Below are 23,127 nucleotides of genomic sequence, written 5' to 3'. Positions count from 1 at the left end.
CAAGCGTGAATAGCCTCGACCTGTGGGAAATTTTTGACTTGACAAAGAAACCTGACTGCCTCCTCAAGAACAATGGGACTCTGATAACCGAGGTCTCTGAGATTTCCTTGGTAAGAGAGAGAAATTGGATACAAGATTGTTAGGGTGCGGGTGTAGGTGCAATGGTTTTCAGTAGCGAAACGATCTCCTTGGCCTGAGAGGAATGATTCGATGTATTTGTTTATTGTCGATAATAATGCGGCGGTCCATATAAGGCAATTGTTACAGTAAGATAGATGAAACTCGAGTAATTCACCTCGCACGGGTTCTACGGTATTATACATTCATTCATTATATAAAAGGGGGGGCTGGATCCTGCGCCCACGTCCTTACCGGCAGACCAAATTCAGACCTTAGACCAGACAACAACTCTCTCATGTCAACAAGACAAGATCTATCGCCGCCGAATCGCCTTTCGAGAGCATCTTTGCGGTATACATCAACTCAAGAATAGACAATAGACAATAGACAACAGACAATAGGGCTGTGCGGATCCTCAAGCGATTGTGTGTGTTTCCATGTCATTGTCACTCGGTTAGGCTCTCACGCTATTATAGCTGCTAGTTAGGTAGGTAGGTAGTTACTAATCGACTGGTATTGTGTTATAGCCAGCCCCTTTTCGCCCTTCGTCCTGACCTCTCGCCTCGCCTACCAGTAGCCTCGCCTCGCCTCGCCTCTCGTATCCCAATTCCTCGTCGAGCTCTTCCTTCCCACAACACACCACACCACAACAGAACAGAACACCACCAACTATACCACACAAACGCACCACCACACCATATCTGATCAACAGAACGACGGGTCTATCGGACAACGCACATTCTGAGATTCCTCAGAGATCAGACTTCTCAGATCAGATTCCTCAGATCAGATTCCAGATTCCAGATTCCAAATTTCAGATTCCAGATTCCAGATTTCAGATTCCTGACAGCTCTCTCAAGAGGATTTATTCGTTGCCCCCAGGCAAAAGTTGCCTATCAGATCCGGTACGTCCCAAAGGTGAAGTGAATTTGTGGCGGATGATTGATTTGTTGGAGTGCCATAAGTGCGCTAACCACATATGGATTAGCAGTCTTCGCTAACGACATAGGGGAAACTTGCAACTTCTCAAATAATCAACTCCAACTCGAGCGCATCACCCACCACCGGATCACGACAAAGCCAGCTTTGTATGCGGCCGAACCGCTGCAGAGAAAGGTATGTACCTCGCCATCGGTGTATGCAACCCTCGAGCTGACTTGATCGTCCATAGCTGTCAACTGCACCCCCAGGCGGGCGATCGCGAAATTACATTGGGCTGCGACCCAACAATAATAACAACAACAACAAACATGTCGGCCTCAAAGAGAGGCTCCCGCTCCCGCATCTCGAGTCCATGTGCGCCAGTGCAATCCGTTGAGAGTGGGGAATCTGCCGCCGGCAAACCAAAGACGATGTTGCAGAACTGGGTGGCCGGGGCCGCGAACTCGAAGATCACCGTGGGAGAGGCTCCTGCAGCTCCCAAGAGCTCATGGAGCGAGCCAGCGCCAGCGCCTGCGAGAGCTTCATATGTTGAAGCTGGAATAATTAGGCACTCGATTGTCTCGAACATGATGCCACTCGGGGTCGGGCCGCCGGCAAAGGTCCTCAAGGCGTTGGCAAAGGGTGAAAGTGAACGGTCCAGAAGTTTGGTCAACTCCCTGGTCTCGACACCCGATCCTGCCCAAGAAACTGCGACACCAGAAGAAGTCTCGGAGGATGCACCGGCAGAGTCAGTCGACTCGGTAGAGCCAGTAGGGGAGGAGCCGGTATCATCGGCAGAAATCGCAGAGCCGGTGGCGTCAATTGAGGTAGCCGAAGTTGAACTCCCACCACAGACATCCCTCCCATCGAACAATTCAAGGAATGTCGGCGACGGTATTGAACCTATTTCGACGACTCCTCAACATTCTACAAGTGTGCAAAAGAGTCTCTCGGTGTCGCAGCCAAGTGTTAGCCCTCAGAGTGCCGCCGGTCAGTCGGTTCTCGCGCTACGATCGCCAATTATTGGACCTCAGGAGGAGCGCCTTGAAAAACCCAGCCGTAGGTACCCACGATATCTCTCTGAGACGCCAGAACCACCGCTTGGCCCTGACGGTCTTGCTGTAATTAATCTGCCTTTCACAGACGGTGTCGTCGAGGCGGCCGTTCAGGAGGCTCTGGACTGTGACGACTGGCCCACTGCCTACGCTTTACGCCTTTTGTGGGATGAACATCGTACAGATCCTGATATGGTGAGAATGTTTGACGCTGTTTACAATGGATGGCACAACAAGGAGCAGATGAAGAAATTCCAAAAGGTGGTACGGCGGAAGAAGAGGGAGGGAAAGAAAGGTGGTCGTGCTGATGAGTATTTCAATGGGTATGTAATCTGACAATTTTTTACGATTCGCATTCCCGACAATCTACTGACAAGTTTCCCAGTGACGGCTCCGAATCAAAACCAACACCAAAGTCTACCATCTACAACGCCATCAACCTCGTCAACCCCCCAGCTCCTGTTTACCAAACACCCTACATACGAAAAAGCCGGGAGCCGAGCGAAGCCGCCCCAGCAAGAAGTTCATCACTCGCCCATAGTCTCTCATCCACACCCGCAAATCTCTCGCCTGCACCTCCCGCCATGTCCGTCGTCGCCTCTCCTAAAAATAGAGACGAGCATGTTAGCAAGAAGCAACGAAGCAACAGCTTCCAGCCTGCAAGCGCCGAGTTGAACGGCTTTGCAGCTAGGAGTGGCGCAGATGACGTGACTATGAGCGAGAAGGGCGAGGAGCGCCAGAAGCCAGAAGGCGGTGCCCGTCCCATCCTCGAGAACGGTGTCGCTCGTGATCCAAAGACCTTGTCTCGCGCGCAACGATCACGTTCCAACTCGAGCAGCTCTTCTTTGTCTTCGGTCAACGAAGAGCTTATACTGAACTCAACAATCATTTCGCCACCGCGTCCCGTCCCTCCGCCCGGCCCGATGTTGCCTCTTGCACCTCATAGCCTGGGAATGGCCCGATTCGGTGTATTCGCTCAACTCTTCCAGCAGCCAAAGCAGAGGGTAAGCCCATATGCAAGCACCACCAGCTTTCAAGAGGCAGCGCTGGAAGCAGATGCACAGGCCCGCAACGCCACACGACTAACCCCGGCGCCAGCCAAGGGCCCTAAGACTTTCACTTTCTCCACGGGCAAAGCATCCCCTGCCCCTGCCCCTGCACCATCTGTTTCTGCTTCTGCCCGTCCTCGCTCCGCCGACTCTCAAGCCTCGACAGTCGCTCCCAAAGAACCTGCCGATCCGCAACCAATTATGGCTCCAGTCGTGGTTGTGAACAACCCATCATCATCAACATCATCGTCCAAGAAACCCTCTAAGACAACCAAAAAGCTACCAGCTACCTTCAAGATCAAGAATGCAAAGAAGTCCATCTGCCCAGAGGAAGAGGACGATGTCTCCAATTGCATGAAGCGGAAAGCGAAGGAAATCACCGGAGAGACCTCGACAGCTGAGAGCTTCGAGCGCCACCAGGTAGAGGTTGTTGCAGGTGATGAGATGGAATGGGTTTCGGACGGCGGCGATTCCACTGCTGTCAGGGCGGCGAAGAAGTTAAAGAAAGCCCCAAAAGTGCGCCTCCTGCATAACAGCAGAGAAACCCGGCAGAACTCGCGATATGTCTCTGAAGAAGGCAGCTCCCCGACTGAACTCGCGTTCAAACCCCCTTTCCCTCCAGGAGGATCGGGTCCTTCGTCGCGCGCTGGTACCCCGAACCCCGCCACCCGCCAGTCGAAGAAGCCCAAGATAGGCACAGGTCTGCGTGTCAAGATATCGTAAGTCATCATTCCCTACACTGCCCCATCACTCGAAGCATCTTGGTATCTAGATCACCATGCTTTGTAATTATCTGCACTGCTCCCTTCTCTCTTGCTGCATGAAAAGGGTTGTGATTGCTGTCGCACAATGCGACCGGCCCTCGCAGTTCAGTTCTACAGCTCTGTACCCCAAATACAAAAATCACAGTCCTATCAGCAGAAACCATGCTAACGCGCAAATGCATCCACAGGCCAGTTAAGAAGAACAAAGGCACTCTGGCCGGTATCCCCAAGGATTTGCGCAGCCCGACCGGTAATGGTGGCACTGTTGCTCAGGTACGCTCCAATTCCCTCCTTCGTCCGTCCGCACTGCCCCTGAATCAAACCCTCGTGAACTTCATCCACCCACTCTATGGGTGATTCCGAACTGGTGCGTTTTCGCATCGAAGGATCAAAATTTTGATTTCTTGGGGCTGCTGTGACCTGCCAGAAATGCAAACGCCCGAGCGGCAATTTCTGCATTCCGCCCTTACCGAAACCCCCACATCCAGTCCAGTCCCGCCACTTGTTTCTATCTCCGCTCGTGCCCTTCCACCCCACATTCGAATTTCGAATAAGACCTCCCAAGCTGACCCATGATACAGGACGGCGAAAACGACGAATTCTGCTCGGCATGCGGAGGGTGCGGCGGCCTGGTCTGCTGCGATGGTTGCACTCGATCATTCCACTCCAATTGTATCGATCCTCCGCTGTCTGATGACGCTGTGGATAAATCACCAGATTGGTTCTGCAACGCCTGTGAATACAAGAAACACGGTCCGTACGAGGAGGTTGGTGGGATCTGGGGACCCCTGATCGCCGATTTCGCGGATACAAACCCGAGATCGTTCCATCTTCCACAGTCAATTCGCGAGTATTTCGTCGATGTCAAGACTGGCCCCGCGGGAGAATATGAGGAGATTATCCCCCCCAAGCCAAAGTAAGCCAAGCTGCGCCTGATTTGATGCGACCGTATTGACTCTTGGATAGGAACACGAAAGCTGGCTGGGAGGAAGCTCCTGATTACTACAGAAAGAAGGATAAGAACGGCAAGATCATCCTCTGCCATCAATGTAATGGTGAGGCATCTCCTCCAGACCGCATGATTGTCCCTTGCACGTACTGTCATCTTACCTGGCACTTGGACTGTCTCCCAATCCCCCTTGCAAAGGAGCCCGGTCATGGTAGACAATGGCGATGCCCAGCCCACATTGATGATCTCCTGGTACTCATCCCGGAGATCATGGCGCCGGCACACCGTTTCCGCAAGATCAAGGGCGCTCCGGTCATCAAGCCGGCTTTCCCTCGCGGAAATAAGAACAGTGGTCACATTGAGATCGAGAATGATCCGAGCGAGGATGAGGCAGTGGAAGGATTCTACGATGTAAAAGAGTTTGGTCGTGTGTATAAACTCCCAGAGAAGAGCATCAAGCTGGACTTCATCACAAGGTAAGTGACCTATTCGCCTTCTATTCGAGACATTCAATCTAACATTCCAATAGGGTCAAGCAAACGCGCGGCGCGAGCCTGCAATCGCTGCGATCTCCCCGCTCCAAACCTGCCAAAGCGTCGCACCAGCCTCTTCAATCCGCACCTGGCTTCGAGCCAGCCTGGAACCAGCGTACGATAGAGGAGCAACAGACCGCACTTAACCTCCTATCAATCCACAGTCAAAGCCACGACGCCGCCCGAGGCGACGACACGCAGCTCTTGATCAACACTCTATTGGTGAGTTTCATCCCCCGCGTGCCGCCACGTAACTCGTGTCAGATCCAGATCAAATGGGACTAACGACTCTTGTTTTCTAGGCCGAAGCTCCACCCGCCGTTATATCCCTGATGGCCCAAGGCACCACGGACGGACTTGCTGCGCGCAAGCTCGAGAAGAAGCAGAAGACGAGCATTACGGCCATGTTCGAGTTCTTGAAGCAAATGCTCGATGACGCCGTGAGCACCGACGAAGAGGAGCCACCTGCCAAGGCGAAAGCGACGGTTACTGTTCAGGACCAGGAGACTGAGATGGAACTCTGATCGCATCATATCCTTCCTTTCGTTGAGGCCACGCATCTGTTACAGATCCCGCCAAGCCTTGGCAGGGCGTAAAATTTACACCTGACTCGGCATCTTTCCCACTGTATTTTTGCTCAGCCCATTTTGCTGGGCTCGAGATTGAGCACTCATCCAAGCCCGAATGCTGTTGCCAGTCTTTACCTAATTTGCCTATATTTGAAGGGGGGGCGGCCTTTGGTGGTCACGGGGTTGGGTTGAGTGTACAAGGCGTTTTGTTGTATTATATCACGGATCGATTTTTCCTACTTTTGCACGTGGATGGCTGGAGTCACAGGCGTCAGCGAGGCGTCACTGGATACATTACAAACGGCTTTGGTGCTGTCTCTGTTCTGTGGGCGAATAGATGCTAGAGAGGGCGAGCGAGAATGAGCTTGAGACGGGGGAGCGGCAAGGCACAGCGGCTTGCTTTTACGTGGATATGGTGGATGAAATATACTCACTCCATCAAAGTGGGCAGCGGTGGTTGGGCTGGCATAAGATGAGAATAGACAGATAGCTACGACTGGCTAGTGTGGGTTCGACTGGCCTGCTCTGAGCTGTATGAGCGGAATGAATTGAGAAATTATGAAAGTAAAACTTGGCTGCTATGCTCTCGCAATGGCTGTTGTGAGTTGAAGGGATGTGATTCCTGGAATCGGAACTTTGTGGACTTTAGGGATCAAGTTTGGCCATTGGCCAAATTCGGGGGATGGGGAGATGAGAAGTTGAAGATACCTCCTATGCCCATGGATCGTACGAAATGGGCCGAGGTGTCATGCATGGCCTAGAGAGCGATAGGTATTCGAATGGAATGCCGATGAGATGAAAGAAAATGCCCTGCTCAGTCGGTCAATCGATCAGTCAGTCAGTCAGCACCGTACAAGATGATGCCCTCACCCACTTTCTTTTTCATCGTGCGACGACGCATCTGCATGCTGAAGGTGTGCCGTTCCCTCGATGGGAAAAGTCGGGTGCACATGCCGGCACCTGGATTTCGATCCTCCCCGATAAAGGTGCTTATGTCAACAAGATGCGAAAAAGGAAAAGAAGAAGGAGGAGGAGGAGGAGGAGGAGGAGGAGGAGGAGGAGGAGAAGAAGAAGAAGAAGAAGAAGAAGAAGAAGAAGAAGAAGAAGAAGAAGAAGAAGAAGAAAAAAATAAAGAAGAAAATAAAGAAGAAAATAAAGAAGAAAAAAAGAAGAAAAAGAAGAAAAAGAAGAAGAAGAAAAAAAGAAGAAAAAAAGAAGAGAAAAACGAAAGAATACTAGCAAAACTGAAAGATCAGGGGGGGAGAAGAAGACATGCAAAAGGAAAAGACAAAAGCTTACATACAACAGCAGGTATTCGCTGGTGGTCACCCACCCAACTACTAATCTGCCGATCGGAGGCTTGTGTATGGCAGAGCGAACGGGATGCCCAATTCTCCTCAGTCTATGGTCGTATGTGCTCGCTTCATCTTTGCGCGGCTTTAAATATGATATTCTTTTCTTCTAGATCACTCGTGATGGTCGAAGTGTCATCGGGCCTTTCTTGGATCTTCTTCTCGGGATGGTCGGCTTTAAGAAACTTTGGGTTTTGCGTTCGTCAGTCGATATTTGAAGATACCTGGTTTTTGATTTTTGATTTTGGGGAAAAAAAAAAAAAAAAAAAAAAATTAATAATAATAATTTAATAATAATAATAATAATAATAATAATAATAGTTTATTTAATTAAAAAAAAAGGGGATTTGGAATCTCGAATTGTGCCCTTTGTCTTGGGTCTGTTTATAGACGCCGGCCTGCACGACTCATCATTCAGGTCGTTTGAAGTTTGCTGGAGCTGGAGTGAAGGTTCGGATGATGGGTAGGTAGGTAGGTACCTAGAATGGATGGACGGGTAAGGCGGGAGCGGGAGCGGAGAGCGGGGGAGGGAGTCTGCGGCTCTGTGTTTGAAACTGGCGCGCTGTTTCGGGACGCGACGAGAGGTGAGGTGTCGAGTCAGTAAGTGGCCTGCGCGTTGAGTGCGAAGTACGAAGTAGGTAGTACAACTACAGAGGGCGTGGTGGTCCTCTTGGTGACCTGGCTGTGATCTGCAGAGGACGGCAGGCAGGCAGGCAGCCAGTAAGTAAGTAAGTAACTAGTCTGGACTAGTTCGGCTAGAGCCAATCTTCGTTCTTCACTCCGTGAGCTGGCTATTGTGTGTGTTCTTTCGGGGGAAAAAAGATGAAGGAAGAGATGGGAGATATAGATGGGTCGATCTCTAAGGGAATTCGCGGAGCTCTGCCAGCACTCCGCGCGAAGGAAGGAAGGGAGGGGACTTTGGGGAAAACTCTCAAGCTTGCATCTTCTTATGAGCCCTTGATAGTGGGACTCGACGTCGCAACTTTAGGGGCCCTTTCCTTAAAAGTGGGCGAAACAGACAATGATATTCCGGGAAGCAATTGTGTCCCGCGTCGATCATCAAACGACTAAGAAATCAAATAATGTTTTTCAATCAAGAATATTACTTATTGGGTTTCATGAACATGTATACATGTCTTACTACACTACTAGCATCAAGCTGAAAAAACAAAATATATATATATACGGTATCTCGTATCTTTTAAAATTAAATTAAAAGAAGTTATCCTACTACGTCGCAGGCGTGCCGGTAATTGTTACACCCTTGAGGATAGGGTAACCAGGAGATTTAAAGTGGAAATTTAACCTTTTGCGGCACCCCTAAGGGTGTAACAATTCCCTTAAAGGCAGGTAGGGGGTCATTTGAGCGGTCCTCTGACCTTCTTTTATACTGTAAAAGACGGTGGTTATTGGACCGTTTAAGATTAGCACTAGTTACAAATCAAAACCAGTTCACCTTTTCAATCGTCCCCGAGCTTGGGACCGTCCCATGGCCGTCCCACAAGTAGCTATCCTCGTCTATATTTTGAAAAATAAGCTCACTAAAAAGCTCGTTTTGAAGAATGAAAAGAGTTCGATAATTGTTTTGAAGAAGATTTGGTTATAGATAGAAATTGTTTCTCAAATGGAATGAATCGTTTTGATGATGATTTAAGGAATTCGTTGCTAAATAAGGCATTGCTCGGTATCGCTGCCACGGCTTATATATCGACGCTTTAAATTTTTTATAATCGGAATCGATCGATTAAGTGATAGTTTACCCACGTCAATGCGCCTCCGTCGGCTATACAGGGGGTGGTGTGACAAGGGGGTGGTATAGTTAAAGGGTGGTATAATAGAAGGTAGACGGGCAAGTAATCGAAAGGAAAAAGAGATTGTTTGCTATTAATTTACGTTTTCCGAGACGGTTGCAAGTTCGGGGACGGCCTTGGGACGGGCCATAAGATGGTTTTAAAATGGTCTTAAAAACGCGCGGAAGCGGTCTTTTCGTAAAAAAAAAAAAAAGACCGACCGACTTATATCCACGACGATTGAATCGATCGAACCGGTCTTTATTTTAATAACCATCTTTTCACGAAAAGGACGAGCTCTGATAAAAGACGGTCTAATCGATTAAGATGGTTCCATTTCAGCTACGGTTTAAACAATTTGAATCGTTTGTTTTCAGATTCTATTCAATCTGAAGTATCGGCCTAGGGTGATCGACTAAGTATACTAAGCGCTTGCAACCGGCTTTTAGAGACCGTTGTCGGATTATCAGCTGACGGTTTGAATAACGCCCCTACTTGCCTTTCAGGTACGCCTGTACGTACCGTGGTAAATTACTACTCCTTATCATCCGAAAATGTCACGAGCAGAACATACTCGGGCGCTCTGCGGGCTGGGCTCGGCCGCGCGTCCTATACAGGTTAAATCTCCTAAAGGTTTCCCTGGAGCTCAGGAGTTTCGAAGGCGAGATACGGTAGTGACCAGTCTGGATACCAACGCAGCATCATCGAGACCTCGAGTCGTGATTCCCTATCACTGTGAACCTTACAGAAGGAGGAATTACGTTTTCTATTTGCAAATGTTTCCTTATCTTTGGGCATATGCAACCTCGGTTCTCTTTTAATTCTTTTCATCGTGCTCTTTTACCTTGTGTTGAACTCAAAAGAATCTAATACTGAGTTATATTCTGGCATTTCGAAAAGCGTATTTGATATTGCGAGTCATGAAATACTGCTTGCGAATCGTAACCAAAAAAAATCTCGCATCAACGATATGATAATATGTTCAGCTTCGTACTTATCGGGTGATCATACTAGGTCACAGGAGGAAGCAGTTCTGATGGTTGTGTAGTTGTGGTTGACTTGACTTGTATTCTCCCGAACTAGGAATTGGCTCGAGGTTGTGATGGCCTGAGGCTGCCAGGCCTGTTGGGAGCACGTGCACGCTAGGGGAGGTACATAGACTTCTCCCACCAAAGAGAACTTAGAAATATCATCCTCTCCACACAACACGGTCCCCTACCACTGAAGTCCCACTTTAAAGAAGGGTCCTTAAGGGCTCTTAAAGTTGCAACGTCAAGTCCCACTCCCATGCTGTTATCAGAATGCAATCCTGTTACATTACCTGGCAGAGTTCTACTCGCGATCGTGTCTTGACCGACTTTCTCTATCCAGCGTAGTACTACCGGTACTACTACGTACGCACGTCCCAGGCGTAATTGTGGCCCCCTTGAGGATAGGGTAACCAGGGGACTTATAGTGGAAACTAAACTTTTGAGGCACCCTCAAGCTGTAACAAAGTACCTACGCCTGTACTGTGGTACTACTACGGAGTAAGTGTTCTTTGATCGTTCAGCTCACGCGCCAGTTGGTGGTCTGTACCGACCCTCTTTATCACAACGTACGGTAAGAGATAGTGTAGTGTACGGTAGAGTAATCAGGGGCTTTGTAGCGGAGATTTATGCCCCTGGGACTTACGGAGAGTAGGTATACCGGTAGGCCTGTACAGTAGTGAGGCGGAAAACCTTGAGTTACGTAACGTAGTAGTAGTACTACTATAGTATTTACTGCGTAGTACCGGTAGTACTACTAAGTTCACGTTTCGGTTGCGCAGGGCTGGCTGATGACCACGGTACCGGCGTCGTTGTTACACCCTTGAGGATGCCTCGAAAGTTCGAATTTCCACTTTAAGTCCTTTGCTTACCTTATCCTCAAAGGATAAGGGGGTCACAGTGACGCCCGCGAAGGAGTATAAAGCCGTATGTATGCCCATCCTCGATGGAAAGAATCATCCTACTATCCCTCACTTCAAACACTTTACCTACTCATCTATCCATTATCTTGTTGAACAAGTACCTTTACAAAATGAAGCTCACCGTCCTCGCTATCACACTAGCGACCATCGCCCCATGCTTCGCGGTTCCGCAAGCAGTTCCAGGCTTGACAAAGCGAGAGACATGCACAGAGCTAAAGCGCCAGGTGAGCTTGCCCACACACTACTTATCTCTTACACTTTCTGAACGATCATAACTAACTCTATACGAAATTGTAGCGCAATAACATCTGTTCTAAGCTCGTCGACCCTTGCGGCACGGTACATCAATCCTCTTTCCTCCTCCTTTCTCCGATTATCAAAGAGAAGAGTTTTGCTGACCGGTAGGGACAGAACCCCGACGTGACCTGTCGAGACGGTGTGTGTACCGGTTGCAATACATCTGGGAATTCATGCAGTGTACGTATTAATCAGCCCTTCTCAAGCCCGTCGATAATACGAAGTGTGCTGACGTTACGGCGGGATTATAGGATTGCACTATCAAATGCGTATGTAGACGCCCTTCCTAGATCACGATTAGGTTTTGGTTTGCTAACCTGCGGATTCTAGTGCTCTTAAAGGCTAGAAGAGAAGAAGGAAATGCCTTTCGAGAAGGAGGAGGTCGATGTCGAAGCGTAAGGAATCAGTATAAGACGATGTCAGAAGTTAGGAGTAGCAATGCAAATCACAATGCTCTTAAAGATACCTACTCACATCTACAAAAAGACTTAGCTTCTGTGACCAACAGCCAAAGAGAAGAAGACGGAAGCAGAGAAGATGCTATGTAAATCAGCTACAGATTAGAAGCTGCAAAAAGTGAACAACGAATTTATTCCTCCTCCCCTTTTGAGGCAGAACGTCCGTTGCCAGCGTTGAAGGGCTGATAATCCGGCCCAGAGAGACCAATCCTTTTGAGGCCCTATTTTGACCTACGGCAGCGGAAAGCTTAGACCACCAATCCGTCTTTGAGAAACCCTTCCCTGGCACGTCAGCTACCGTACCGTATCTCTTCTCTCGGGAAAGGGAAATCATCCGTAAGGGCAGAGATTCAACCGGAAGGAAAGCGTCTCCAGTCTTTCTTTTAAGAGCCCCACCGAAAAAAAAAAAAAAAAAAAAAAAAAAAAAAAAAAAAAAAAAGGAAGCATCATGTAATCGTCCGTTTCCTTAAATTCAACTCGAAAGAATCGACCATCTTGCTATAGCAAGTCAACACCACCAAGCCGGAACAGTAAAACCTGCTCCTCTACCGGTATAATAAACAGAAAATCACCCAACAATCACACCCCAATTATTCCCGTATAGAAAAATACATGCACCATACTACCTAACCTAACATCAACCCACCAATCAAATCTCAATCACAAATCACTATCCCTTTACCGTGCTAAGTTAAAAAAGTTGGAAAAAAAAAAAAGGTACTTTTGATATGTACCGGTATGTACTTTTCGACTTTACTAGGTAATGCGTATCTATCAAAATTGCCGTGTAGATACCCACCTACCTACCTACCCACCTACCTACCTATACCAGAAAGAAAGAAATAAGCGAAGGGATACGAAAAAAAAAAAAAAAAAAAAAAAAAAAAAAAAAAAAAAAAATCGGACTCAGATTCAAACCTAGCTAAGGTAATCGTCGGTTTCCTTAAATTTTAATTCGAAAGAATTGACCGACTTGCTGTAGCAAGTCGGCACCACCAAGGCGGGACACCCAGCAAGGCGGGACAGTAAAATTTGCTCTTTTTTAATAAATAGAAAATCAATCAACTATTATATAATAATTGTTTTTGTATCAAAAGATGCACCGTATTGAGTTTGATACTAATCAGTTAATCGAATTTTAATTCAAAGTTGTTATTCCTTTATTGTGTTGAGTTAAAGTAATAAAAATAGTACTTTTGATAATTTTTTTTTCGATTTTACTATTGAGTATATATCAGAATTGCCGCGTAAATACTAGAATAAGCGAGGAACACGAAAATCGGACTTTTATTTGAACCTATCAAAAGAATACGTGCATCACTACCAAATTTTATTCAATAAATAATACCTTTAGTGATATAATATATTAAATCATTTTTTCTCGATCTATGTGACGTTTTTTTGAATTAAGGTTGTGGTTATTAAGATATTTGCAATAAACAAGTAAATTTGAATTATTTAAGACAATTTTTGACTATTTTTTCATTACATTTCAATGTATTAGATCACTACAAATGAATGGATTTTTATAATTTTAATTCGAGTTTGTAAAGCAAAATTTCCTAAGCATATAAAGATTTTTTTTAAATTTTTTATAATAATAGTTGTTGTTTAATAAGTGGTATACCGTTACTGTCCCGCCTTGGTGGTGCCGACCTGGCGCAGCCAGGTCGGGATTTTTTACAAATTAAATTCAAGGTAACCGACGATTAGCTATCAAGAAAAAACGTGCATCATCACTTCCAACAATTTTTTTCTTTCCCCCTCAATAATTAACACCTTCAGCAATGATAATGTAGATTGAAGCATTTGTTTTTCGATCTGGGTGACGCTTTTCTTCTCATCAAGGTTTGTGGCTGTGAAGATACTCGCAGCAGACGAGTGGATGTAAATTATTCCAGACGGGCTTTGAGCGTTATTTTCATTACATTTTTAATGTATTATGATAATCAACAGAGATGAATGCATCTTTATATTTTTCAATTTACACTTGTAAAGCAAAGTTTTCTAAGCATATAAAGACCTGGTTTTTTTTTTTTTTTTTTTTTTTTTTTTTTTTTAAATATTTTTTAGATTAATAGTTGTTGTTTAGTAAGCGGTATACCCTTACGGTCCCGACCTGGCGGCGCAGCCCGGTCGGGAGTTTTTACAAATGAAATTCAAGGTAAACCCGACGATTTAGGAGGTGTGTTGATTGGTATAGGTACCTATCTGACGGACAAAAGTCATCAACCAACCCTAGATTCTCATCTCGTCATCTCCGCTCTTTCTTTCTCCGCTGAGGACATGGAGAAAAGGCATGATAATCAATCCTGCGAGCGGGCTAGCCAGGTAAACAAAACTAACCATCCATCCAGGTAGGCAGCAGGAGGTAGAAACGTAAACCCACCAGCGAACGAGTCCTTGCTCCCTACTTAATCTACCCATGCTTCTGTCCCATCGTGCGCAAGATCGCATCTTCCCAAAGTATAGTAAAAACATCAAACGGCAAAACACGGCTTGATTCCTCTGGGTAGTAGGTATTTTCTGGTATCATATCCATCCATCAATCGTTGCACCCTCCCATTGGAGCCCCACACAAGGAACTATCCTGCTGCCACAGCAAAATTCTGGTCGCTCTCCTTCGCCCTGATCATTTTTATACTCCAACGTTTCCTCCCTTCGTTCCCTTCCTTACACAAGTTCCAATCACCCACTATCGTCAAAATCATAGACATATTTTTTTTACTTTTTTTTTTACTTCGCCGCAGCCGCTCTATTCCGCAAGTTGCGCCCCTGCGCAGCAGTCTTCACAATTTGTTCTTTTGCTTTGGTCTTTGGGGTAGCCTTGGCTACAATAGGGCTCTTCACCTTAGATACAGTCTTGGCTCTCGCCGCTGGCTTCGCTTTCGTCGCTTTGGGGGTAGACGTGGCGGATGAGGACTTTGCGGTTGGTTTGCGAGCGCTTGTTCTTGAGGGAAGAGAGCGCTTTCTAGTCAAGGCGGGTGGTGTAGATTCGACTTCTTCCTCTTCATTTTCAGCTTCCTCCCGGGTCCCTTCCTCCGGTTCAGGTTCAGGTTCGGGTTCGGGTTCGGATTCGGGCCCAGGAGAGAGTGAAGAATCGGATTCTTCAGCCTCGGGTTCTGGTTCAGGTGGAGGAGCCTTTTCTTCCTTCTTGGGCTCCTCCTCCTCTTCCTCCTCGGCCTCCTCATCAACTTCCATCTCATCATCAACCTGTTCCGCATCCTTCTCATCCGCATCCGAATCCGAGTCAGGAGGAGCTGCGCCGTCAAGGTACTCCCACTGCGCAACACCCTCCAACATCTCCTGGTCGTCTTCACTTGAGTCACGGTCCACATACACCTTTTTTGCACTCGAGGCCGTCATACGGCCGCTCTTCCTCCTATCCACAGACGAATAATCAGGTGTGCTGAAGGCACCGGCAGGTTGTTTCCTAGGCTTTGGTGTCTTCTTCTCGCGGGCAGGCTTCTCCTTCTTCGCTACTGGGGTTTTGGCTGCGCGGGGCTGACGTTCGGACTTGAGCTTCTTAGGTGGGCGGCCATCGTTATCGTCGGATTTGCGTTTCTGCTTGGTCAGTATTTTAGACTTGTGCCCTAGGAATACTTTTGGGCGAGTAAGGGAACGACGCACCTTCTTCTGCTCAGCCTTCCGGACCAGACCGTCAAGAAGACGATCCATGTCTTCAGGCAGATAGCTCTTCTCCGCAATCTCCTGCGCAACGGCATGACTGGGGAGAGGAGCGAACAAACCTGCTGGCATACCAACTTTACCTGGATATACCTGCATATTCCATCCCTTCTTCTCTTCCCACTTCCGGATCAGTGTCGTGGCGAGATCACTGAGCATATAGAGGTTTTCGTCGTCTTTCGAAATTGCGTCTCGAGCTTGCTTCACACGCTCCGCGTACTTGTGTATTAATGCCAAGCTTTCATCTGAACACACTGTTGACAAGTAGAATATGATGTATTTGCCGATGTCAGCCAGCTCCTCAGGCTCGGTGCTGAAATCGGGGTGATGGGCCAGAAGGTGGAGGAGACGAGGGAAGAGTTGTTCAAAGACGGTGCTCTTGCTATCACGGCAGAGCTTGACACGAGAGCGAATCCACGTCATGATCGAGTTGCGGAAACTTGGAACAGGCTCGAAGGCGGTAATGAAGATGATGGTCGTAAATCTAGGAGGGAATTTACCTCTAACAATGTACTTCTGTAGCTTCTCGACAAAGCCACTACGGACACTTGCCAGGGTATCTTGAGCGACCAGTGCGAGACAATTGAACTCTTTGGGTGATAGTAGGTCATCGAACCTTTTCTGCTTGCACAACTTCAACATCTGCTGAGCAGCGAGGAGGCGTAGGCGGGACTTGTGGTGAGCCGGCGTATCATTATTCTTTGGTTGTAATTCTCCGCCCTTGGTGATCAGAGTGTTTATGACCTTGTAAATCGGTACAGCAAGCGTCTTCGCAGTATCGTCGTCTTCTGTCGTTCGCAGGCGGTTGACCAGGGTTCGAATAGCCCAGCATTTGGCTTGGATTTCATCGTCCAGTTCATCATCGGATTGCCACGGTGGGTCTTCTTCTGTCTTTGGAGTGCGAAATTGTAAGAGAATCTGTTGCGTAGTGACATCGATGATTTCGTCGTTCGCATCCTCTACCAGTTTTGGGTCAAGCAGGCACAGTTGACATATGGTGGCAATCTTCGCCAAGGAGTGATCCTCGCCGAAGGTCCAGTTGGTCAGGCATTTGTCCAGCAGATCCTTCATGTGCATCTCCTTTCTTGTCGAATTGATGGAATGCAGAACGGTAACCGCGTATTTCGCCGCTTTTGCTGGAGTTCCGTACATTGCATAACTGATTAAGGCCTGCGTGAACTTTGGTGTGGGATCTATGTCACTCTTCCCGTCCTTGCGCTCCTCCTTGGCAAAAGAGGCAAGAGCCCGAAGGGCATCGACACTGCCAGCGTCGTTTGCCTTCGTCTTTGTAGGGGCCTGCTCCTCGAGAGATTTGCACAATTCCGCGACACTAGCTTTGAAAATCTCGGGGTGCTTGTCCGATATCTCTTTCATGAGATCACGCGCAGTAGCCCCTAATCCATGCTCATCAGTTCTACCATACTGCAGAATGACCGGTTGGTGGCTACGGTTGTAGATCAGGGATGCGGAGCGGTAGATTATTGGCGTAAGAGTGTCGAGGAGGCCAGCTGGAGCGGTGGGTGCCGCAAGCATTTTCTTCTGGAACTCCTTGATTGCCTTGTAAACCATAGCAAAATCACTCTCAGGGGCCATAGCAAATCTCAGAAGCTGATAGGATCTCCGGTCGTGCATTTTGGCGTATTTCTGCAGTTCCTGAACGGTCCGCAGAGGGTCAGGCGATAGATCGGCAAGCCACTTGATGGTACTATCTAATTGCTTCTTGACTTCCTTCGCGTTGCCCTCGACAACGCCACCATTGAATTCTTCGCAGCGCTTCAGGAACATCTCGAGAACTTTCGAATAGGTTGATCGCCGGGACTGCATCGCGTAGAAGGCTTTCTTTGCCTTTTGGTCGAGAGACTTTATAACCAAAAGAATACGCTCCGTCCGAATTTTGTCAGGATCATACGGCCCATCTCCATTGGTTTGCGTTTGGGATTCTCCATTTGAAGCTTTTGACTTCTTCGATTTCGACGGTGGATAGGCGAGGGGGATCAGCTGCTCGTACGTGACTCTGTCGATTAAAACATTGACCTCGACGTCGTTCACATAGAGTGAAGCGAAGATCTTGTTAGGAATGCCTCCTAGAGCATCCATCACTATTTCGTTCTCATCGGCAATCTCGCCAGCAGCGACACCCCAGATTCTGCCAAGAGCTATCATGGCCTCCTCTCGCACGTTGTGCTTGCGGTCTCTCGCCCTATCCGCCAGGGTGCACAGGACGGATCCAGACTTTGTGACAGATCCGTTTGGCGCGAGCTTCGAAATAATGTCATGAAAGCTGAATCTGCTAACTGCCTTAACTGCTGCAAGACGAACCTTCTCGTCAGAATCAGACAGCTTCTCGCCCAGTCCTAACACCAAAGATGCTTCTTCGTCACGGCTCAGACCGATGCCTCCTGCCGATGTCACGAGGATGCGCCCGATGGCTGTAGTCCACGCTGACCGAATCACAGGAGATTTATCTTGCTTTCTTCCCATGAAGCTGTGATAGACGGTCGGATGGGTTTGGGCAAAAGATTGCGGAGAAATGGGAGTCGTGAGAATGCTGTCTGACATGGGGCCTTGAGGGTAGTCTTCCAGTCTGACAGGAGGGTAGGCAGCAGGATCCATGGAAGGAGGGGGAGGGGGCCCTGCAGCCCCAATACCAGAGATGATGTCGCCCAAGGTCTCAGTGGCCATGGTCCTCAACTGCACGTTATCGGCAGACAATTCTGCTTCCAGTTGAGGGATCACATTCTGCAAAACACCCGGCGATGCCCTCCATAGTTCTCGGAGAAGCTTATGAGCCTTTGAAAGTTCGTTTAATTCCGCCTCGGTTGGCCCAGTGGGAGTATCTTCGTCATCAGAGTCGCCCAGCGCATCACTCGTTCTTCTGTGGCCACTGGACTTATGTACAGCTCCGGCTGAAGCCTCCAAGATTACCTCGTTAAAGTACTGACTGATGTACCGCGCCATCTTCTCCGTACAAGTATTGCAAATCGTCTTGGCCATATTATATGCCTCCGGAAGGTCCTTCAGGAGCAGGGTAGTCTGCTTCTCATCAACTTCTTTCTTCTTCTTGCCATCCCCTGGTGTGGACGCTCTCAGGAACTGCGCAACGATAATGTCGACCACGTTCGCCGGTAAACTGTGCGCCTCGTCCACCAAAGTCACCAAAATTTGGGTCATGTTGAATTCGACATCTTTGGCAATGGTCTCTCCCGTAGAAGCCTTGGTGCTACCCGAGATCATATCGAAAAAATTGTTGAAAAGATAGAGGATCAAGGCGTCTGAGTTTTGGATGTCGCATAGCAGAACAATGCTCTTGACCTCCGACAAGGAAGCCAAGACATATTTATGCTGAGAGTTGTAGGTATGTGATGGATCGGAGAGGGCGGGAAGGATCGATGTGACAAAGAGCGTGAAGATATCCTGTTCATGTTAGCTGTATACTTCCTGGCAGGCCGCGGCTCCGTCCGTACCTTGAGCTGGGTCGGGGTAAAAGGCGCGTCTGGAGCGCAGAGCTTCAGCACATCCACTAAGCAGCACGCTGCGAATGCGCGTACGCCTTTATCCTTATGCCCCAGCAGTTGCTGACCCGCGAGTTCCTTTGCGACCTTGGCGAACGAGTCCTTGTCTATCGCATCCTGGTCCATCTCCTGTAACTCGTGGGACAGCGTATCGAGCCTCTTCAGAAGCTCCCCCGTTGCAATCGGCTTGCCAGCTCGCCATGATAGTGGTTCGTTGAAGGTCAGGCTGTCCAGCTCCAGCTCCTGCTCCTCCTGATCATGCTCCTCGACCTCGACCTCAGGCTCGGGCTCGATTTCCGCACGGCGCCGCGGGCCCATTTTGAATTCAACGGGAGACCCCAGTCGCGGAATACGAAGGGTTGGAACGGAGGTGTTGGTGGTTGGAATTGGTCGTTGTTGTCGGGGTTGTTCGCGTTCTGGGAGGGGACGGGTAGGTACGTGGTGGTGTTATCAGGATTTCGCGTCACACACCCAACACATGGACTTGTCTAGGTCGTACAGGAGGGCGCTGGACTCGGAGACGCGTTCGAGACTTGGCGCTGGACGAAGTCTAATCTAATATAATGTTGACCTAAATGTTGAGCTAAATGTGGATCCTGTAAACTGTTAAAAATACGGTCATCTGACCTACGGTTATTACGTTGATTGGGTGCATCCATCTGAGCTTGGGCTATCGAGAGTCACTAAAAACTGATTAATCGCTTACTAATCAGAAAAAAAGGGAATCTTGCGGGTTTAGTAAGCTGGATTTGCACTCTTGCAATCGAAATCCACCTCTTGCGGTTAAGAATTACAAATTATAAACTCTTCACCTCCCGAATACTTGATTAATAGCGAACTAACAACAGCAAGAGAAATGCTCGAAAAAATGCTTGCTGCATCGTCCTAAGAGGGGCTATTGCTACAGATAAAATGCATCGCGCTAAAAGAAGCTATCACGGTAGATTATATAGCGACGAATATGACACCGCGAAACCCGGAAAACTGCCGGCGCTCCGCAAGCTTCGAGATAAATTTCAGCTTGCGGCCGGGCTGAAGCGTTACATTCTCTTTACATCCTTTTAAAGCATATTTCTTATAGAAAGTTGATGTAACGTTAGTGCGGAAGGCAGCCTTGCTTCTTTCTGTCGGCAAACACTCACCACTGTCTATTGCCTATATCTTTGCTTTGTTGCCTTGCTTCATTCCTTACTACCAGGCATCTCTCATCATGCCCATTTTTCTGCATGCAATACATGTGCAAAGCATCTGCGTAGAATGTATGCGGATACAAATAATTGTATGGAGTTCTCGTTCTCCCCTCTACCCGCTCCACAAAAACTCGCACGTGCAAGACCCCTGTGTTGGTTTCCCCCCTATTTTGGCGAGACATTCAAAACATTGAAATTTGCAGAAGGCCAAGTTCACCAACAAATGCTGCTCTCCTCAGCACTAGATGGCGCATATTTGCTATGGTGTGCAGCTTACCTGTTAGACGTCGTGCAAATGCTTTTGTTTCATTCCTTATGGTTGGCTCAAACATCCATATTTGGGATGCTAATAGTAATGGCTTGACAGACAATTGCAGTCACAACAAGCCTTTCTCATCAGATGTATTTTGAACAGTGACTCAAGTCCCAGGCGGGACGGCCCGTTTCGGAGATTCATTCCCTGGTGAAGATGTTGTTCCCTTTTCACTTCTCACTTTACTTGATAAAATTCACCTACCCAACGGCAGAATTTGGAAGTACCGTAGCTCTCTTTTCTCCATGACCTCCCCTCTCTTTCGAAGATAACGACCACTCTAGATCGACTCCAAAAACAAAACCTCGAGGCTTTGTTCCCCGCATCTGCTTTCCTCCCACATACTTTCCACACGAGCTGGCTTTTACCTTGACTCACACGCGTCTATTTCTCACCACACCTAGGGCCAGGTCCAACCACACTTGAGAACAAACTCTGCAACAGGCAGTTGACCAAGATGAAGTCCTCTTTTGGAGCATGGTCCCTGCTGGCAGTTTGCTGTCTCATGTGCTCCTTGGTTAATTCCCAAGTCCAAGAAAACGGTATGTATCTTTCTGTCACTATCAGTCCCAAGGTCCCACCACTGATCATTGTCTTGCAGACCTCACCTCTGATCCCACCCCGATAATCGCACAAGTCACTATGCCGGCAGTGGTCACTACAATCAAAGCTTTAACAACCTTGTTCGCAACCCGTTCTGATGGAGTTGGAACCGCAATCCCTACTATAGACGTTGTCATAACCTTGACCCCGGCTCGCACAGTTGCTGATGAGACCAAGACCGGTTCGTCGTATGTATACACCATCCACTTCTGCTAGATTTACATTTTTAACGAAGATATAGGCCCCCTTCCCTTCCCATCTCTCAAAGTCAAGTCAATGGAGAAACCTTCGCAGTTACCGAACGCATAACTGCGACGGTTTCTGGCATCTCAATCCTGACGCTGCTCACCACAGCCTCAGATTCGGTGGCGACGATACATCCAGGTACAGGTCTGACAGCTACACTAGGGCCCATCTCTATTCCCCAGGCGACCGGCACATCCCAAGCTCACGTTGTCCCATCGGCTAGCGGCTTCAAGTATTTAGGATGCTACACGGAAGCAGATAATCGGGCTCTGGCAGGAGCGTCTTTTCCCGATGATTCGAATACCGTCAAGAAATGCGCTGCCAATTGCGCCCGGTTCAAGTATGCCGGTGTCGAGTATGGCCGAGAATGTAAGTTCGCGCTGTCCATGCACCATGAAGTGAAATACTAATGGAGTAGGCTACTGCAGTGATACCCTCAAATCAGGATCCACGGCTGCTTCCGAGAACGAATGCAACATGGCTTGCGGTATGTAATGGAAAGGCTCTTTTGTGTACCTCAGCATATCCTCTCCTCTCCTCGACCTTTCTTGATGTGGCAGTTACTGATCCCCAGTGCTCTAAAGGTGGGAACAGTCTAGAACTGTGCGGAGGCTCTGTGAGATTGAATGTTTACATTCGAGAGGAGGACTGGTCGTCACCCTCTGTCACTTCCCCAGCCACTTTAACAATCGAGAGTGCCGCTACTCCAAGTCTCTCAACATCACCAGGCATGTCTCTTTCGGCAAGTAACTCCTCAAAAACGCTGACCCTTCTGCCCTCAGGGATTTCCCCAGCGACCACAGTCACAATACCCATTTCTAACCCGCAAATCTTAGCCGCCTTGGCCATTTCACCTCCTCTACCGGCTACTCCATCGAGCGCTCAAGTCACTTCGACGATTAATCTCAGTTCCGCTCCAGAGAATCCCACGTCGGTCATTGTGAACCACGACACTACGGCGACGAGAACCAGCTTCGTGACCACGACTCACACGTTTACGACGACTCGATCGAACGCGCCAATTCAAACTTCATCCCCGCTGTCCTCATCACCCGATTTTGCAAGAACCACCGCATGGTCTTCCTACCTAAGCGACACCTACCCAGTCCTGTCGCGTCCAACCATCCCAATCCCAATCTTCACACCAAATTCCCTGATGTGCCTCTCGACCAACGCCACCCAGCACCCAGCAGATACTGCCACCCCTCCAGCAACCTCCCTCTCCTCCGTCTCCGTCTCCGTCTCCGTCTCCGTCCCCCCCAGCTCCGCTCTCCCCTCCCCCAGCCCCAAGTCCACGCCCGCATCCCCAGGTTCAGCAGCACCACCAGCGACGAACAACGCGTCAATCACGAGCACCTCGGCGACGAACAACGCCTCAACCGTGCGCATCACGACGATCCGGCGGCCGGGACCAGGTCTAGGGCCAAGCGGCACCCGCAGCACAGCCTCGCCTGGGCCAGTATCGAGAGACCTTCAGGGGAGGAGAGCAGGCGCGCTTCTGGTGTGCGTCGTGGCTGTGATGATGGTCTTTGCTTTTTGATCTGGAAGGAGGGAGGGAGGGAGGCGTTGATGTGGAGTAGATGAATGGATGGATGGATGGATTGATAGAGGGCCCGGGTATGTTGTGAGCAGGCCCAGACGGAGGGTATTTCCATTTGCTTGAGATCCGTATCCGAATGGGTGGGATGGGGATGGGGATGTGGACGGGGTTGAGGATGACTTGAGTGGGCCCGGCTCGCTACCAGATGGATAGATGGATGCATGGAAG

General features: G+C 48.6%; 4 protein-coding genes across 4 annotated transcripts; 3 read left to right on the top strand and 1 right to left on the bottom strand.

The window, feature by feature from the left end:
- Positions 1 to 1,370: 1,370 nt before the first annotated feature.
- On the top strand, positions 1,371 to 5,915 carry L3040_006756 (uncharacterized protein; the record flags this gene model as incomplete). Its single annotated transcript, XM_007291190.1, has 7 exons — positions 1,371 to 2,419; positions 2,482 to 3,864; positions 4,098 to 4,182; positions 4,491 to 4,825; positions 4,876 to 5,334; positions 5,388 to 5,613; positions 5,694 to 5,915. The coding sequence occupies 7 exons, from the start codon at positions 1,371 to 1,373 to the stop codon at positions 5,913 to 5,915; spliced, it is 3,759 nt and encodes a 1,252-aa protein (XP_007291252.1).
- Positions 5,916 to 11,163: 5,248 nt separating this feature from the next.
- On the top strand, positions 11,164 to 11,689 carry L3040_006755 (uncharacterized protein; the record flags this gene model as incomplete). Its single annotated transcript, XM_007291191.2, has 5 exons — positions 11,164 to 11,277; positions 11,351 to 11,392; positions 11,465 to 11,530; positions 11,602 to 11,619; positions 11,681 to 11,689. The coding sequence occupies 5 exons, from the start codon at positions 11,164 to 11,166 to the stop codon at positions 11,687 to 11,689; spliced, it is 249 nt and encodes an 82-aa protein (XP_007291253.2).
- A 2,855-nt stretch (positions 11,690 to 14,544) lies between these two features.
- On the bottom strand, positions 14,545 to 19,325 carry L3040_006754 (uncharacterized protein; the record flags this gene model as incomplete). The annotated part of the gene is made up of 3 exons (XM_066154235.1): positions 14,545 to 15,372; positions 15,439 to 18,909; positions 18,960 to 19,325. 3 exons carry the CDS (start codon positions 19,323 to 19,325, stop codon positions 14,545 to 14,547), a joined length of 4,665 nt encoding a protein of 1,554 aa, XP_066011210.1.
- A 1,642-nt stretch (positions 19,326 to 20,967) lies between these two features.
- Positions 20,968 to 22,899, top strand: L3040_006753 (uncharacterized protein; the record flags this gene model as incomplete). The annotated part of the gene is made up of 5 exons (XM_066154234.1): positions 20,968 to 21,052; positions 21,112 to 21,294; positions 21,522 to 21,728; positions 21,778 to 21,846; positions 21,944 to 22,899. 5 exons carry the CDS (start codon positions 20,968 to 20,970, stop codon positions 22,897 to 22,899), a joined length of 1,500 nt encoding a protein of 499 aa, XP_066011209.1.
- Between the last annotated feature and the right edge of the window lie 228 nt (positions 22,900 to 23,127).

Source organism: Drepanopeziza brunnea (genome assembly GCF_022702325.1).
Source record: "Drepanopeziza brunnea f. sp. 'multigermtubi' strain 214-2 chromosome Unknown ctg11, whole genome shotgun sequence".
Taxonomy (NCBI): domain Eukaryota; kingdom Fungi; phylum Ascomycota; class Leotiomycetes; order Helotiales; family Drepanopezizaceae; genus Drepanopeziza; species Drepanopeziza brunnea.
The sequence above is the reverse complement of the archived record's forward strand: the minus strand, read 5'-3'. Positions and strand labels throughout refer to the sequence as shown.